General features: G+C 48.3%; 2 protein-coding genes and 1 long non-coding RNA gene across 5 annotated transcripts in view; 2 read left to right on the top strand and 1 right to left on the bottom strand.

Moving 5' to 3' along the window:
* Positions 1-11,726, bottom strand: part of LOC129592677 (argininosuccinate lyase-like) — a 32,922-nt gene extending 21,196 nt beyond the window's left edge. The window contains exon 1 of the mRNA XM_055488779.1: positions 11,683-11,726. The gene's annotated coding sequence lies outside the window, so the exon portion shown is untranslated. The remainder of the gene's footprint in view (positions 1-11,682) is intronic.
* A 40-nt stretch (positions 11,727-11,766) lies between these two features.
* On the top strand, positions 11,767-14,688 carry LOC129592697 (argininosuccinate synthase-like). The gene is made up of 7 exons (XM_055488800.1): positions 11,767-12,020; positions 12,114-12,205; positions 12,341-12,586; positions 12,881-13,233; positions 13,450-13,588; positions 14,010-14,224; positions 14,354-14,688. The coding sequence occupies exons 1-7, from the start codon at positions 11,924-11,926 to the stop codon at positions 14,457-14,459; spliced, it is 1,248 nt and encodes a 415-aa protein (XP_055344775.1). The 5' UTR covers positions 11,767-11,923; the 3' UTR covers positions 14,460-14,688.
* Positions 14,689-15,044: 356 nt separating this feature from the next.
* On the top strand, positions 15,045-18,758 carry LOC129598618 (uncharacterized). Of its 3 annotated transcripts, XR_008691745.1 has the most exons (6): positions 15,045-15,477; positions 15,629-15,720; positions 16,413-16,665; positions 16,772-17,755; positions 17,985-18,199; positions 18,322-18,758. It is a non-coding gene; the product is annotated as an uncharacterized LOC129598618 (long non-coding RNA). The 3 variants fall into 3 exon arrangements; XR_008691740.1 differs by having other exon boundaries at positions 15,629-16,665; XR_008691739.1 differs by having other exon boundaries at positions 15,045-15,720.

Genomic DNA, 18,758 nt, shown 5'->3' with positions numbered 1-18,758 from the left:
CACCTCGAGTCAGCCGACTTCGACAACAGCTCGGATTCAATCCCAGCCGACCTCAACAGCAGGCTTGGCCCAACCGAAACCGATGGAAATGGCCGATCGGCCCATGTCTCCGGCCACGACCCGAATCATGGAAGCCATACCGGACACGGATGAACTGCCGAGTACGGTCGCGCCACATATAGTCAAACTATTGGCTAGAGTAGCGGAACTCATCACAGAGATGAGGGCCCGCAGAAACTTTTGTGAAGATAACAGCCAAGAAGCGAACGATTTGGATCGAGACATCTTGGCGTGGGGAAACAATGCCCGGTTCATACGACGACTATGTCATCCGGACGCCCCACAAACGATGAGGACTCGACAACACCTAATCCGAACGACCTCATGGTTGGAAACAAGGGTAAACGAGTATGAGGAAGAGAAGGAACGGGACAAAGAACAGGAATCGACCAACCTGGCAACAAACGCCATGGCTGAAGGTCGACCGTCTCGGATCACAAAGATCCAGTCGGCTCGGAAACCGAGCTTCGATTCTGTTCGACTTCCACCTCCAGCCCCACTAGCCAAACCCGACCTTGAATGGGTGAAAGCAGTTAACACACAGTTACTGCGAGCGGACGCTGTCATCGTCGAACTTCGGAAGATGATGGACGAAACCGACCAACGGAGTCCGCAATATTGTCAGATCGATATCAATCTCGGACACTTGGAGAACAACGCCAAGGAAGCCCGATTTATCCTCCGACCAACAACAGTGTGGTCGGTAAAGAATCAGGAACGGCTGCAAACTTTGACGGCCATGATTCAGTCCTTCGTAGACGACTTCCACAAGCGGAAGGAAGCGGAAGCGCAACGCAAGCTGAGGAAGCCGCCCTCCGCCAAGAAGCCTAAGGTACAACCTGTCAAACCGACACAGGTAGTCCCACCGGCGAGTCACCAAGACGAACCGATGGACGAAGTACCGGTACCAGGACTCGAAGGCGAAGACGAGCCGATGGACACGTCGGAGGAAGTCGCAGCAACGGAAGCTAGCCGACCTAAGCCCGTCGAACAACCGACAACGTTACCTGGGCTCTCACAAAGAGAACCGCAGAGTGAACGAACACCCGACGGTCGACTCGTCCTCCAACCTGGCGGATCAAACTCACCGAAATTCGTTAGGAAGCCGAAACTGACGGACAACATTGAAGAGCACGGTCCACGCAGGCGTCTCTTCCCGTCAAAGTCGCCATCACCAGTCAGGACCAAGGAACGACTCTTGGAAATCCTGAAGGCGACTCCGCCTTCCCTACCACCGGCTGAAGAGAAGCCGAGCCCGTCACGGAAAGTGATGGGAGCGAAGGCCTTATTTACTCCCGGCATCCATAAGAAGTTGGTTAGCCAAGCCAAGACATTAGATCTCCAACGGATACTCTACGAAGCACAACTTCAAGGAGGTATCCGAGATCGGACCATGACGGAAGAGCAACAGACTCAAACGGCCCAGAAGATCCACGCCACAATTCAGGACAGAGACAAAGTCTTGAGACGGTTGGTGACATTGAGATGCGGAAAGCAGGAGTTACGACAACTCCCGCTGGACTCTAACATGATCCAGACGATCCAACGTCTCCGTAATCCGAGCATCAACCCGGGCGCCTATACACTGGAGATTCAACCTCGGCCCGGAGAAGAGGTAACCGAGAAGATTCCGATAACTATGTCGGACAGTAGTGAAGATGAGGAGAATGCGGACGACGTTGACTCCGACGACTCCATTCAACAGAAGGCAGCGGCATCACCGAAGGGATCCACGCCGAAACGAGGCAGATCGCCGGTAAAACAAATTTCGCCGACCCGATCAGCATCCCAGCCGACTAAGCTGCCAAGTCAACCGACAATGGAGAAACCACTCAGGTTTACACCACGGAATACTCCGACGAAACCGAAGAAAACCGAAGACGCGATGGACACAACATCCCCTTCGGAAGCGCGAGTCGAAACAACGGTCGAAACGTCACCACAAAGGGACGAACCGACCTCGGTACACTCCGGCCCACGTCTAACAATCGACGAGTCTCGAACGAACGAGTCGGCAAAGGAGTCGGTAAATATACCGACCGAACGGAGTACGGCTAAGGAGAAACCACCCCAGGACTCATCGCGCGAATTCCATGACGACCCAGCCTTACAACATGTGAAGGACCTGACAAGGTCGGAACAGGATGCCTGCATCGATATGGCATATCCGGAGGATAGGGAACTCTGGCACTCGTTGCGAATCCGACGTGCCAGCATAGTTGGAAACACCACGGAAGCTCGGCGCGACCACGACCGACTTACCAAGAAGATGGCCGACGTCATGAAACGCATGGGAGAACATTACCGAGCGGAAAAGAGTCGACCTAAAGCCCTACAAGCGGCTACGCCGACTCGACATAAAGTCACCGCTCCGGAACCCAAGTCGACCAAGAAGACGGCACAGCAATCCGTCAAGATGAAAGTCCCTCCCCCGACTAGACAACCTTCCGTCCAGATCGACGATGATCCGGACACACGGGTCATCAACTCGGCCAATTCCGCGAAATCCCACAAGGATAAACGGAAGGCCAAGAAGGAAGCAGCGAAACAATCCGCTAAGCCGCAACCGACGGAAACCCAGAAGAAACCGGTAAAATCAGAGGCCAAAGAGACGACCAAACCGAAGTCGGACTCTACGGTAAAGACGCCGAAGCCTAATCCGGCCAAGCGGCACAAGTCATCTGACGACTTGGATATTCCCGATGCCGGCCCACAAAGGACCGAGCAGAAGGAAAGGGCTCAACAACCGCACGACAAAGAGGCGGTGGAGCGTAAATTCAAAGAAGTCATGGAGCGAACCGGCACAAAGCCGGCTAAGACTTCAGGAGGTCGGCTACGGAACCCACCAAAACCGCCGACTCCGGTCGAACAACCCCAGCCCTCCACATCCAAGCAACAGTCTGACGTGGAATCCGATCAGATCTCGGACATTGAGGAAAAGGACTCAATCTCCGACCATGGAGAGGGTGACCCTTACGAAGGATTTAAAGGCGACCTGAAGGAGATGTTCGACCATGGAGCGGACACTGACGAATCACAGTGGCCAGCCCCAGACGACGTGCGCGAGCGCCTTCCGGACGAACAGCCGGATGACCCGGTCGATACATTAATCCGTACCGTCCGAGTACACGTCGAAGTTGTAAGGAGCATCGAAAACGCCAGGAAAAACGGCGTGGACATCTACCAGTCCTTGGTCCGAGACCTGTCCAACAACATCCAAGTCGGAGGTGAAACCGGAAAATGGTTGACGCATCACCTCATGATGCAGATTGTCGCCTGGACTTTGGATTTCGGATTAGCAGTAGCCGTTCACCGACAATGGGGACGGATGGCCGAACTGCTTCCACCGGACCTCATCAAAGCACTCAAAAGTGCAGCCGCCAGGAACGCGGACGATACACCGACTAGAATTGCACGGTGTATCGGATACAGTAGGAATCCCCGCGGATCAACGTTGGTCCAGATCGCCCGTGTATATAACGTGATGTACATGGACAAGAAGGGGAACATCGATGAAATCATCACGGAAAGGATAAGCGACCGGATTACGTCTTTGGTCGAACAACATACCCTTCAGACGACCAATGCGGAACGAGATGTACCGGTACGGTATACCGTGCCTAACTTCATACCGGAACAACATCGGCGTGAATTCAACCTCCGGATGTCTTATGTCAACACGGACAAGCCTCCGGCTGGCACGGAACCTATTGAAGAATACAGTGACTCCAACGAACAACCGTCGGAGGATGCAGCTGCCTTGCTGCATATAGCTCGTACGGCTGGACAGTCGTCACAAAGACGAGTCCAAGTCTTATCCCGACCCCGAGCACCGTTCGAACCGACAACATATGTCGGTACGGCAGCAGCTCCGGCGGGACGAGCAAGTCTGGCAAAACCAACCAGGAGCGCGAAAGGACGGTTCATTCCGAGAGACGTACAGTCACTCCCGCCGTCCTCGCCTATGGAAATTTCCCCGGAACCGGAAGACTTGACTCAACAGAAAGGAAGGTCGAAGTCGGCCAAGACGAAGTCGACTAAGCCGGCCAAGAAGAAGGAACCGAAGTCATCGGAACCGATCTCGTCATCCGAGGAAGAAACCGAAGATGATGACGACGACGATTTCCAAACACCTGGGAACGGGTCGCCAAAAGAGGACGACGATGACGACGACGGGGATGGTAAACCTCCACCACCGTCGAGCTCGGCACCTCAACAGCAGGGCGAACCGGAGATACCGGACAAACAACCCGAAGAAAAGGACAGCGGCGACAAAGCCGACGAGTCCAAAGGCAATGAAGACGATGGCGGAGTATATATCCCTCGTCAGTACGGTAAACGGATACCGATAACCCCAGACACTGACGAGCGGCCACTTCTCTCCGAATGGAATGAAGACACCATGGAAGTGTTGCCGGACGACATCCCTCCGTTGACCAACGTTAGGGTCAAGTATACGGGCATCAAATCGGCTTCAAAACCGAAGCCGAGTGTATCGGAATACGATGCGGGATGGATGTACACATTCGCCGCCCTGAAGGCGTTGGCTACACGTGGACCGAAATTCGCCACACCAAGAATTGCCTTCAAACTCCTCCAACATTGGAAGGTAGATGAGACGGGCGACTGGCGACAACTGAGCCAGAATAACGTGCGACATTACTGTGACCTCGGATATCATGCCGGGAAGATAATACGTACGTACACCAGCACAAAGCGGATGTACTACGAGTTTCCACCGGCTAAAAAGGACCCGGCCCCTTCAACATACGAAGGATGGACACACGCCATCGAAGCGTGCATGGAAATGTCCTGGCATCCCGACGGACTAACCCGTGGAGAAATACTCCACCAACTTACAGCACGCTTCGAGTTCGAATGGACGGCAGCGGAACCGCAGTTGGTCGACCCAAAATACAAGGCCAAACCGGACGTAATCGCCGGACGCAAGAAGTATTCCCTGGAAGACGAATTGGAATTCGTCTTATCGAAGGCACTCTATCAACAAAGATTTGCCACAAACACCGATAAAGTCCAGGGCGGCCAACGGTTTATCGCATTAAACCCATCAACTCACCGACACGGACATTTACCGAAGGAACGATCCACCTCGGCACAACCGACCGAGTTGGCTGACTCGCACCAAGCAAGTCGGCCGGAGTCGACGGAAGCACCGACACGGGAATGAGGAAACGCAGAACGCGTTGGAGGAGAGGCATAATCGACCTCCCTCCAGTGACACCACATAGGCGTCATCGGCCAACAGAAGTCGACTTACCTCATTAGACGACCACAAAGGCGTCTTGGACCAGTTCGAGAACCGACCTGGCCCGACCGTAGTAATTATAGGGTGTAATTTATAGGATGCAACCGAGAAACGGTTTGCTTACTTCTCTTTTGACAGACTCGTACGGAAGCTTATACGGTGGACTGCCAACAGTGCGGGGATAACGCGACGAGGGACAACAACAGATTGCCCTGCGCGCAATGCATCGTTTCCTTCACAAACGAACGAGTTACCGGCACTGGACCGCAACACCGAGCTCAGGCGGCGGCACTTTTACATTAATGTTGTCGCTGGTAGCAGGCGCATATCGGTACCTGGCCGGCAGAGAATACCTGATTAACCAATTGGAGTCACACGAACAGGATAACCTGGCTACAATTCAGCGACAACGAGCTAACGACTCGAGATGGGAAGAAACCCGACCACCAGTCTTAACAAACAGGCTGTTGGAGTATCGTCAGATGCAGGATCTGCAGCGTCAACTCGACGACCAGAAGAGGATTAGGGAGGTCGATAAACGGATCGCCACAATGCGAGTCCATCCACCACCGACCGACTACGAACCGGAAATAAAGATTCGGGTACCGGCACCCACACAGGGTCGCCTGGAAACCGAGCAGTTGATGCACACCATACGCGATGTCTTCGTCGGAGATCCACACCGACCAATGACTAGTGCATCGGTGACGATGATAATGAATATGCCGGACGGAACCCAACAGCCGGTTACCTTTACTCCGGCAACTCAGGAACAGTTGATGGCAATCCCACATAGGGCAACGCCAGTAGTCACACAGGCTCGTCCAACTGTTTCCCAGCAGATTCCCCAACATGGAACCCATGGAACTCGGACTCAACCGGCAACTCAACAACAGCAACGCCGACCGAGCAAAAACTTAGCGGGACACGACCTCCGACACAGGATTGGTCCTGTTGATCTTCGAGACAGAATCGAAGAGCAACGTGCAGTCATTCGTCAAGTCGGAAAAGAGCCGACCAGACCTCCACCAGGAAAACGGACTGGATCTGGAGAAACGGGAATCGGACTCACGGTCGACTTAACAAATAAGTCGAAACGTAACTTTGTCCCACCCGAACAGCAGCCGGAAGCCCATCAGGCGGAACCGGCGGCCGAAGTCCCAGCTGAACTGGCAGCTCAACCGGAACAAATGGACGTCGAAGTAGCCGACCAGATGACGCAACTACCACAAGTAGAAGTGCCGATCCGAGAAGATCCTCGTTACGACCGTGCTCGACAACAGGGAATCGAGGTCGTCATGCTACATCCCACCGAACGGACAAACCACATTATGAACGTCATGAATTACGAGGAACGGAATCGACCACAAGTTTGGCGCATGGTAGAAAACCTTCGCCAATTCCTCGTCCGATCCGGATACCAGACGCTACTGGAACAACACCAGTGGCAACCTGACTTCAACATGGACGCGCACACAGCGCCGAATGTTGAACACCCATGTACCAGATCGAATGCGTTACCGTCGATGACCGATCCGGTCTTACTGAATGTACCGTTGTACAGCCCGGACGAAACGCGTGCGAGCCAACTAGGAGCTCGGGAATACCCCCATGACGAGATGGAAAGTATTGCCCAATTCGTCATCACCGACGCCCACCCAGCCTTTGTAATAACCGCGGCTCGGGCAGCACTGGACTTGACCCAGTACCTTCCAGAAGGGGAAGTCGACATGGCCCAGGACGGAGTCACCGCATTCCTGCGATTCATCTTCGCAGCTCGGCTCGGCAATTACTTTTGCCACTACACCCTGTACGGCTTATACCAGAACGAGATGATACCAGCGGCTGTGGAGACCCTCGTAGCCCAACTCGGCACACCAATGAGAAGTGTTATCCTCGCCGTCTGGATGCGCGACTTGCTGTACACCCACGAACGGTATGCGACAAAGTATGCCTTTCGTGAGGATCACGTAGATCCCAGCGACGACGCGACCAGATTTATCAGCTGGTACCGACAAAAGAAGACTTTACCTAGCGGATTCAACTCATCGCCCTATGAACCTTGGATGGCGGACGACATAGCACCCGGCGCACGACCGTATGCGCTGCGGCTCCGCAAACAGGCGGCCAGGGAATCGAGGAAGGGTAGAACGGATCGCCCCGGCCAAGAAACAGACGAAACCGACGAGGCGTCCCAACGTAGTGGCCCAGCGACTTGTAGACCCAAGGACCCGAATATCCGGCCACATAACCGACCTCGCCCGGACGACGAAGACGACGAAGATTACTTCGGCGGCGACAAACCCGTCGAAGTTCCACTCAGTTAAGATCGAGTTCCCACATTGGAACTCGATCCCCAACTCGGAACAAACCGAGGGGACTTAACGCCGAGAAACGGCACGGTCGAGAACCGACCCGACTGAGAACCAGTCTAACGGATAAATTGCACCGTCGAGAAACGACCCCGGAATGGACATTTTTCTTTAGTTTTTTCCAGAAACCGACCAAACCATGTATACAGCGGAAGTCAACGATGACTTTGCCAGAATGCTGACTACACAAGTCAGCCGGATTCTTCGGTTTTGACCCGGACATGAGTGGTTAGACCTGACAAGACGGCTTCTTCCACCGTTCCGGTACGTCTTCCGAGGAATCCCCTGGACAGAACTGAGCAAACCGACGTCAGTTCCCCAGCATGGCATGAACAGATCGTGAACCACATCTGCCGACAATAGCAGATCGCCAACCACGTTCTGCGACCATCGGAGCCAACAGAAGCCCCCAATCCGCGTTACATGGAGCCGACCGATAGTTACATGGTACAGATCACACCAGTAACCACGACCGGCTATGAAGATTACTCCGGCCAACCGACTCCGGAGCATAGACCGAGAGGATTACGCTAACATGGTGTCAAAAACGTTGTCACGTTCTTGACACCATGTTCGCCAAGCACCCGTGGCCAACATCGGAACCGGGTAGCCGAGCAGCCTTCACCAGTGTAAGAGCGGATATCCCTCGGCCGAGCTGCCAACAGTGCAAGAAAAACTCGGATTCGACTATATGTACGTGAGTCGACCACAAAGGTCGACTTTGTACTTCATCCATAACTTGGAGACATAATGGATATTGCCGCACTAACCGACCACAAAGGTCGGTTGTGCAAGCCGATCACAGAGATCGGTTTTGGGAAACTCGGAACGAATTGTTCAGAGAGTTGAAGTCGGAATCGCAACGATGCAGATCGCCGAACCACGACTCGCTACCTCAGCCGATCACACAGATCGACTAAGTATATGGTAGCCGACTAACGAGAAATCGACATTATGGCCGACCACACAGGTCGACCATAACGGCCAACAGAAATTGCCCAGGAAGAATGGACGGAAGCTAGCAGTAGCCACGTGGTAACTTAACCGGATTCTCCGTTTGAACCCAGATCTACAGGAACTCAACTAGGAACCTGTACCCGGAGTCCAACCGCAGTCTCCCCCGGACGATATCGGGTAAACCAGCCGATTCACCGGTGACCACGACTACGCGCGTCTCGAACGTGCTGCCATTACCTGAAGAGGAACAGCGACGGTGATTTGGCCGCCACTCCAACGACTCCGCCGCGACCTGCTTCCCCATGTCTTCAATGGAACACCTTAGGCAGACCGAGTTAGAACACTCGGCCGGCACCCCTTTAACGAACACCCGATGACGATGACCACCTGCCCGCAACAGTACTGGCCAGTCGGCCTTCGTCAGCGGCAAAGAAAATCTCCCGTGGACGTGAGTTGTCTACCCCCAACAGAAGCGGCTAGGCGTCTCAGGTTCGCGACAAAACAAAACGGAAGAACCGGATCTGATGACCTCAGGGACTTGCATGTGCATGAAGTTTCAAACCAAAGAGCTCGACAACCGGGGCCACAAAGACCCTTCGTGTTGTAGGCGAGCACATTTGCATGATGAAGCGCCAGTCACTCGGCCAACAGACGCCAAGGAAACTTTTACCTCGCAGGACTCGGCGACCCAGAGGCAAGTCACTCGGATAAACCAGCCAACAGTAGCTTGGATCCGACCCAGAGTTCATGTCAGGAATCACAGAAGGAACGGAGTTGGGCTGCCGAACATCCTTCTGCCAGTCAAAACTGACCAAAGGATGTCCGAACAACGGAGACCCGGTCAACTGTAGCCGTAGGCACAGAACTTGTAAGTCGGAAATCGACCTCCCAGCCGAAGAACTTTATCTCTTCGACGGACGAACACACAGTTCATCCGTTTCGAAGAAGTCGGAAATCAGCCGACCTTGGGATTCCGACATGGATAACCGATCTCGAACGGAAGTCGGAAGTCATCAGATGGAGGTCGGAAGTATACGACAACAGGTCGGAAAATCCATCGGAAGTAGAAAATCGACCTCTTAGCCGAAGAATTTTGCTTTTTCGACGGATGAACACACAGTTCATCCGACTCGAAGAAGTCGGAAATTAGCCGACCTCAAATGAAGGTCGGAAGTGACCAAACAGAAGTCGGAAGGATACGACAACAAGTCGGTAACGTCATTTGGAAGTCGAGAACCGACCTCCTGGCGGAAAAACCTAGCCTTCGGACGGATGAGCACACAGTTCATCCGACTTTCCGAAGCCGACCATAACCGACCACAAGTCGGAGGTCGGAAACCCAGTCAGCATGACCGGAGACGATTGATCACAGTTTGCGGTGGATGAATTCGACCTGAAGGCACTTGTTTAGCCCCACATGGGCATGTTATTGCAGGTTAACCCTAGTCGACCACCGACGGATAGGATGACCGACCTCGACAGAAGGTCGGATAACAACGGAATACACCGGATGGAAGTCGACCGGACACTTCCATCGAACAAACCCACGATTTCCGATCGGACCTTCGAGCCAGTTCGACTCGGATTACTCCAAACCAGGCTCGTGGTAGCAGATTAAACGGTTGTAACCGACCACTTTTCGAACGGAACTGCTGTACATGACGACCACAAAGGCCGCATGACTTACATACAGCGTTTTCCGACCTGGACTTTAGCAATTCGGAACATAGCCGAATTTCCCCCAGCCGCCGGTCGACTTACCGGTAGGCCGACCTTGGTCGAACCGACCTTGGTCCTATTCCCCATTCAGAGAGGATGCCTCGGCATTTGCATCTGCAACAGTGCCTCTCTATCCCGAACGGACGGATACGAGTCGGAAGTAAGTGTTTAACCGTGCTTATCCGACCTCGGAGAATGTAACCGGTTACGACGGGTAACCCGGGAACTGATGCCCCGGACCCAACTTTACCGGATGAAGGTGGACAGGAGACCCCGTGGAGACTCAATCGCCCCGTGGACGTCATCCTAGTCGGAATAGGACCCCCGGACAGATTTTTGCATATTTTTTTTAGCATTTCTCCTAACAAATGGAATTGTATTTTTCTAGTTCGATCTCTTTGACAGATCTGTTTTGTAACCCCTTTGCTCACTGGAATTGTGATTAAACTTTATTCACTTTCTTTCGCGCTGCATAAACTTTTATTACATTTTCTTTTCACATTGTTCTCCGCTGCCAACAGACGCAAGAAGCCAAGCCAACAGAAGCATCACCGGTCCAACGAAACGCCCGAGCGGCTTCCGGATTTCCCGGCCGTGAGTGGTTTCCACTCATGGGTTCGGAAGTGAAGAAGGGACGGTCGACCAGACACCGGACTCCCACTGCTAGAGGACGCGTACCGGCGACCCCACACGGGTCCGACCGGAGAGTTGTGTGGTACTGGTGCGGTACCGAGTCGGAGCATCCTTCGCGGGAGCTCGGATTTTCGCCCAGAGGCATGTCAGAGGCGTACGACTGCGCCTGGTGCGTACGGTCCACACAGGACGTACTTGCACCATTGCTTGCCGTTACCACCTCTCTCGCTGTACGTACGTGTGCTGCTGCACTGCACTCATCCGCTGAAGCGGATATACGCAGCGCATACACTGAGCTACACTTGCTCTCTCGTTCCTCTCTCGCAGTATGACTCAGCGTTCATACGCTCGCGTTGGATAGAGTCCAGTCTGCGCATCATCACACAGCTGATGGCACACAGCACGTGTTTGCCGCCAGTTGCTTCTTTCACGACTTGGAAGACGCTCAAGAACCCTTTTAGCACACACTTGCTATTTTTAGCCATCACTGCTATTGTTCTTGCTTTCCTGCTATACGCAGCATTGTTCCCCCTTTATTTGTCAATAAAGCATCACTCGTGATCTCCTCGTGCACATCTGTTACATAAGTGCGCCACGAAAAATAGCACCATTACAACTTACTTGTTGATTTATTTACTGTGAAAAAATTGTCCGAATGGCGTAGTCTACTCGTACTTGACCAACATCGATCTGATAAACAGCAGTCTGGCGCTGTGCCGGTGGTCGATGAGTGCCGCTATCACAGGTGAATCTGCAGATTGCTGAAGTTAGATTGCCCGATAGAACAAAAATTTCAAGTATTGCAGTGTGTAGTGTGTACTGTCAAATTGTAGGTAGCAGTGTCAAATAATATTTCAATCATACAGAATTATTCCACAATCATTTTACGAAACTTAAAAATACTTTTTTGTCAAAAATGGAACGTACAAACGGAAGCACGGATAATCTGGTGATTTTGGCCTATAGCGGCGGACTGGACACTTCCTGTATACTGGTGTGGCTAATTGAACAAGGTTGTCTACAATCCTGACTGTTTGGTTTGATTATACTCTTCAAGGCTTCAAGCAATATAGTAATCTCGTTACATATTGTCCTCGTTGCAACAGGGTACGAAGTTATTGCATTTCTGGCTGATATTGGACAGGAAGAGAACTTTGATGCTGCCCGAACGAAAGCGCTAAAACTTGGAGCAAAAAAGGTACCATGGCCAAGTACAGTAATTACAATGCTCATGATCAGTCACGTCGATTAGTCAATGGCGTCTATATTAATTTTATGTAATGCTGAACTGTACATTTGTTGCACTCATAATTATATCTATCCTCGTTTATAGGTGATTGTCGAAGACGTGAAAAAGGATTTTGTGGAGAGTTACATTTGGCCATGGCTGCAGTCCAGCGCACTATATGAAGGCCGTTACATGCTGGGCACATCGTTAGCGCGACCGTGCATTTCCGCTAAACTGGTCGAAATCGCCATCGCGGAGAACGCCAGCTACTTCGCACACGGTGCCACCGGTAAAGGCAATGATCAAGTCCGCTTCGAACTCTGCTGTTACGCTTTGCATCCAAAACTGAAGGTAATTTACGTGCATTTTATGGGAACATAATGGAAGCACACTTTGCAAGGGGTTTCGTAAATTCAAAATTAGTAACCATCAAAGTTACATAGTTTTCATTTAAAAAAATGAAGTATTTAATACGAGTCTGGTACAATAGTTTTCAAAGCCAAACATTGTGAGTGCAACTTTCGTGGGTAATCTGAACGTTTGTGATTGCATTAATCGGTACAATAAGTTGATTTCCATAAGGTAAAACAATATGCCGATTATACGATGCATGTCCATATATTATTGATATATGTAGCCTTGTAGGTTATTGCTCCCTGGAGGCAGAAAGAATTTTATAGCCGCTTCCGCGGTCGGCAGGATTTGATGGCGTACGCAGCGGAGCGCGGCATCCCCGTTCCCGTGTCTCCCAAGCAGCCATGGAGTATGGACGCCAATCTGATGCACATCAGCTACGAAGCCGGTGTCCTGGAGGATCCGGCCCAGCCTCCACCGCCTGACCTGTGCCAGATGACGGTTAATCCAGAAAACGCACCGGATAAGCCGGATAGGCTGACGATATCGTTCCGTAATGGAATTCCCGTGGCTGTGGTCGCGGAGGATACAAACGTTACATACACGGGTTCATTGGAACTGTTTCAGTTCTTGAACCAAATTGGGTATGGAACCTACATCATAAAAAAACATACCAAAGATATTGACTGTGCTCGAAGAGTAAACGTTACGTAGAATACATAGCAGTGGCATTTTTTTTAAAACAGCCGCTTATCAAATGCTTTGGGCTTGCTGACAAGTCATCTATGGATTACTATTATGTAATAAGATAAGTAAAAATGTTTATTATTTTATAATAAGTTTTAGTACCAATCTTGCAGAGGTCAACATGGGATCGGGCGTATTGATGTCGTGGAAAATCGGTTTATCGGGATGAAATCCCGAGGCGTTTATGAAACTCCTGGCGCAACAATTTTATTCCTGGCACACCAGGATCTAGAACTGCTGACAATGGACCGAGTAAACAGGGAGCTTTTTCTTGATCACTGTAATCCTAGTCTAAAATTAAGCGGCGAATTTCATCAGAGACTATAACGTTTTGAAAATTTTATACAGGAACTATAGCTAGCTGATGCCGCTGTGCATTTTAGTTAACGTTACAATACTGCCGTAATTTTAATTCGTTTTAACTTACTGTAATTCAATTGGTACTTGATACTTTAATCATGGAGTAGGTGACAGAAAATTCAACCTTAGTTTAAATAAAAAGTCCCTGAATTTCTAATTGCCGACTTTGTTTGGGCAATGCAGTATTGGCTTATACCTATATAGATATTATACGATTCACGTAAGCCGTTCTTCATTCGAAGTATTTTCGTGCTACTTTTTAAACGTATTTTGTTTACCTGTATAGTTGTTACAAAATACATATGTGTTACAGGAAGTACGCTATTTGAAACAACAGCTTGCCGAACAGTTTGTCCGAATGATATACAATGGATTCTGGTATTCTCCTGAATCTCGCTATGTGCAAGAGTGCATTGCTGCAAGTCAGAAAAGTGTGTGCGGATGGGTAAAGGTAAACCTGTATAAAGGTCACGTGCAGATTCTTGCTCGCCATTCCGATGTCCCCATTTACAACAAGGATTTAGTGAGGTACCGTACAGTAGGCATTTTGATAAGAAGTAAACACTCGCATTGCTGCGGTCGTGTGCCGGCTTTGTAAAATTAAGCTGCAGGATCTCATCAAATTTTAACATGCTGAAATTCTTTTGTTTGCTGCAGCATGGACGTGCAGGGTAACTACGAGCCCGCGGATGCTGATGGGTTCATTAAAATAAACGCCCTTCGACTGAAAGAATCCGCTAGAGCTGGAACTGGTCATCGCTAACCCCGCGTAGCCAGAGTTAATGATTAAATATGCGACACTTGCCGTTTCTGAGTAATTATAATGTGCTGAATCTAATAGACGGAATTCGGAAAAACTGCATTGCCGATAACCTCTAGCTACAAAAAGTATAAACAGGCGTGTCGACATTTGGGAGTTGTTAGTAATAATAAACCTCCTCTTGGTTTTCGGTTTGAAAGTCATAAAGCTGTGACCTGTCTATCCAAAGGTCTACCACAAGAATGATTATGCTGGGGTTTCCATAACACACTTTAGGCAAGCGAGAACATTGAACCTATCTTACCATAAATTCGTACCGATTCATCCCATTGCTTCCATAATAATATTATTATAGACTGACGGAAGCTTGCCTGGCACGTACTACTTACTCTCTTCGTACTCTATTTTTTTGCTTGTGAAAGCGGAAGTGTACCACAAACACGTATTATTGGAAAGCTACATAGTTATGGTAAAAACTGGTGTGAGTTGGTGAGAAAGCTCGAAATATAAACTCTGGGACTGACTGAGATAACGACGTACCGGAACTCTATGGTATATAAATGACTGTTGCAAAAGCCAAAAGCTTTCTTTTTTTGCATAATTAAAACTTCATTTTAAACGCTCAAGAAGCTTCACTTATTACACAGCATCAACTGACTCATGCGGCCTAATCACAGAGAACATTTGATCTAAATTTGCTCCCATCGGTGCCGTTCCCAGGATAGATGCCGCATTGCCTCGTTGGATTTCGATGCTGATCCGCTGGCGCAGGAATTCTGTGGCCCGCTTTTCGCCTTCTTAAAGCTTTCTTAAAACGTAGAATTGCACATAAAGATGGTCGGACTATTTGTGAGGCTGTGAGCAGCAGTTATATATGCGCCAAGTACCGCAATAATACAGTGCATAATTACAATGGATGAAGAAGAGCAACAACAACGTCGTGTCGTACTTGCCTACAGTGGCAACAGCATCACCGATACATTTATCCATAAGGGGACATTGATATGGCTGGTGGAACAAGGTCAGTATTGTACATACAGAGGCTTATGTACTTGTATACAGTACTTAAGTATAACAATAACAAGTATTGCAAAGCTTGTATTTTAACATGCGGCTAGTTTCCCTTCTGCAACCTTTCCGTAAATGGCAGATTGAAGACTTCTTGGATGTAGGGTACAGCGTTATTGTATTTTTGGCTAATCTGGGCCAGAAAGAGGATTTTCGTAATACTGAGGAGGAAGCTTTGAGATTAGGAGCCGCCAAGGTAAGTGCTTGTGGTAACAAATTGCAGTTGCGTATTCGCGCGAGCACCCGTATATTATAGAATTATAGATATGTGCAGGTAAGGAGCAGATGAGCTTATCTACTTTTAATATTTAAACTGCTTAATTAAGCGCATAATTACGAGAGCTGTATATTGTATATTAGCTTTAACAAGGAAGGTAGATTGTAATATGTGCTAGGCTTATGTCTGTTAAATAATTTTATACAGAATCTGAACGCAATCGATACTGCATATAACCTTACTTCTATCATTCTATGGTAAGTAAATAAGTTATAATTGTATGGGACACGAAAATTATAATGTTGTATCCAGTTTATTGTACGGTCAACACTTGGCGAAGTTGAATAAATTGAAACAGAAAATCTGTAAATTGTAATACGAAAAACTTTATTGTGATTCATAGAAAAGTAAATGCGAGCGGTAGTGGGTGGCTGTTATTATTTATATATGTTGAAGCGTGATACATGAATTCACTGGATGGGAAAAAATGGTTAATTACATATTTCTATAACATCTTTAAAATTGCAAAATTAGATTTTTCAGCAGATTATCGCAGGCTTTACGTATCGCAGTTAGTGTCGTATGATTTTGAAACACAAACAGCGGCTCAGCGGCTCTTATATATATGATTTAGCAGTGAGCGTTTACAGACCGTATGTATTTTTATAAAGGTGATTATCCAAGATTGCCGGGAAGACTTTGTGGAGAACTATATGTGGACTTGGTTAAAATCCAGTGCTCGCTACGAGGGCCGGTACATGTGTGCCACACCAATGTCCCGTTACTGTATTGTGGAGAACCTTCTGAGGATTGTTGTCAGCGAGCGTGCACACTGCACAGTATATGGCACATGGATGCAGTGCTAAAGGCAACGATCAAAATCGTTTCGAACTGAGCTGCATTGCTTTACAACCGCATATAAAGGTAAATAAAATTAAGTTTGAACCGCTTTTAAATCTTGTGATAGGGAAATTCACGATTCTTCTAATTAAAATAAATGTGTATGCACTGTACGTGTTTTATGTGAAAGGTCATCGCTCCATGGAGAATCAGAGAATTCTTCGAGATTTTCAGCGATCGGAACACTACCGAAGCGTATCTTGCCGCACACGACCTTCCTATTCCAGCCAGCTTAAACCGACCGTGGAGCACCGACGCTAATATTATGAGCGTAAGCTTCGAATAGGCAGCATGTTAAACGAAACCGCTCAACGACCTCCCAGCCACATGTATGAGATGACCACTGATCCAAAAGATTCTCCCAATGAACCAGCCCATGTCACCGTTTTCTTTCAAAATGGAATCCCAGTGAAAGTTTTGCACCGAAATGGACGTGGAAAGGGTATTGACGTTGTATACGAAGGTTCGGTGGAAATTATGGAATTTTTAAACAAGATTGGGTAAGATCGGTCACGGCACATATACGGTAAAAGCAGCTTCTATGAGCATCTATGTCTTTAGTGGTTCAGCTTATACGTTTCTCTATTAGCAGAATTATTAACTGTACAACTAAACTAAACCAATTACAATGCATATATTTATCGAACTAAACTCTCTCTGTCCTCTTACTCCTCTATATATATGTTGTTATTGGTTTGAACGCATTAAACGTTTCAATTTGAAATGCTCAAATCTCAAATACAAGTATACAATGATTAATGAACGCTAATTTTATACAAACGGAAGATAGAGATTCTGGTTATTTTTCAATGTGTAAAATTTTAACAGTGAAGTAGTTTAGGTAATTTCGACGGCTATTACATAGTAAGAAAATCCCAGTCATGAACGATAATAAATAGTGTATGCTCGATTTACATATCGAGCAAGCGAATTAGTCAGAATGACCATGCGATAACAGGGTTGCTGAACAGGGGCGAACACGGGGTAGGGCGACTGGATATCGTAGAGAATCGGTCTATGGGGATGAAATCTCGAGGCATTTACGAGTCACCGGGAGCCGACATATTGTTTCTCGCACATGAAGATCGATCTGGAAACGCTAACAATGGACCGGGTATAGAGCTTGATCGCTATATTTGACCTTTGCAAGATTTCATGTATCTATAATACACCTACTATATTTTTCGAACGCATTTGACGCGTTCGTATAAGTAAATTCTTAAGATGTATTCTGAAATTTAGAAATACATATACTATACTTACATACTATCAGTATCAGCCCAGACACCGGGTATTTAGCATTATGTACCCTGCGAATGGTTGGATTTTGAAATTTTATGCAGGAAGTTCGTAAACTCAAGCAAATGATGGCTGAGCAATTTGTGGATCAAATGTACCGAGGATTTTGGTTCGCACCGGAGTGCAAGTACGCGCGGGAGTGTATCGCTCTAAGCCAGGACTCAGTGTGCGGATCGGTGACATTAATGTTATACAAAGGTGGCGCACACGTTATCGCGCGCCATTCTCACATTCCGTATTACAACAAAAAACTTGCAAGGTGAACCTTTCTCGTACTTTTATAATTGCTAAGATAAGAATTTCTCATTTGCTTACTTTCAAACATTTTGATTAAATGTTTCATGCTGATTTTAAAAGTAAGTTTTTCAAATGTTTGTACAGTCCGGCAGTTGAGGATGGAGATGATTACAACCCAGCCGATGTCGATGGATTTATCAAGATCACCGGCATTCGGCTCCAGGAGGCGGCTAGAATTCGTGCTTGGAAGGACAATGGAAACAACCGAGAGAACTAATAATTGTAAAGGGAACTGGCATTAATATCGCTCGAAGCTAACACCGTTGCCTAATGTAGTTAGTTTTCATTTGTTTTATTCACAATATATTAAATTTATCCAACGTGTGATCAAAAATTTTGTGTGCGTAAAATGAGTTTTACTTTCATGCTGATTTCTACATGTCCACACGAGTGCCAAGCGCATATTTCATTTATTTTGGTAACATTTTAAATGATTAATTTCTGAGGGTGACTGGTTAACTGTACGGCATTGTTTGACTCTGTTTTACGTTCTGTATTCTTAAGAAATGCAGCAGCATAAA

Source organism: Paramacrobiotus metropolitanus, unplaced genomic scaffold, assembly GCF_019649055.1.
Source record: "Paramacrobiotus metropolitanus isolate TYO unplaced genomic scaffold, Prichtersi_v1.0 Parri_scaffold0000003, whole genome shotgun sequence".
NCBI classification, from domain to species: Eukaryota; Metazoa; Tardigrada; class Eutardigrada; order Parachela; family Macrobiotidae; genus Paramacrobiotus; species Paramacrobiotus metropolitanus.
Note: the sequence above shows the minus strand (reverse complement) of the source record. Positions and strands in the feature narration are given on the sequence as shown.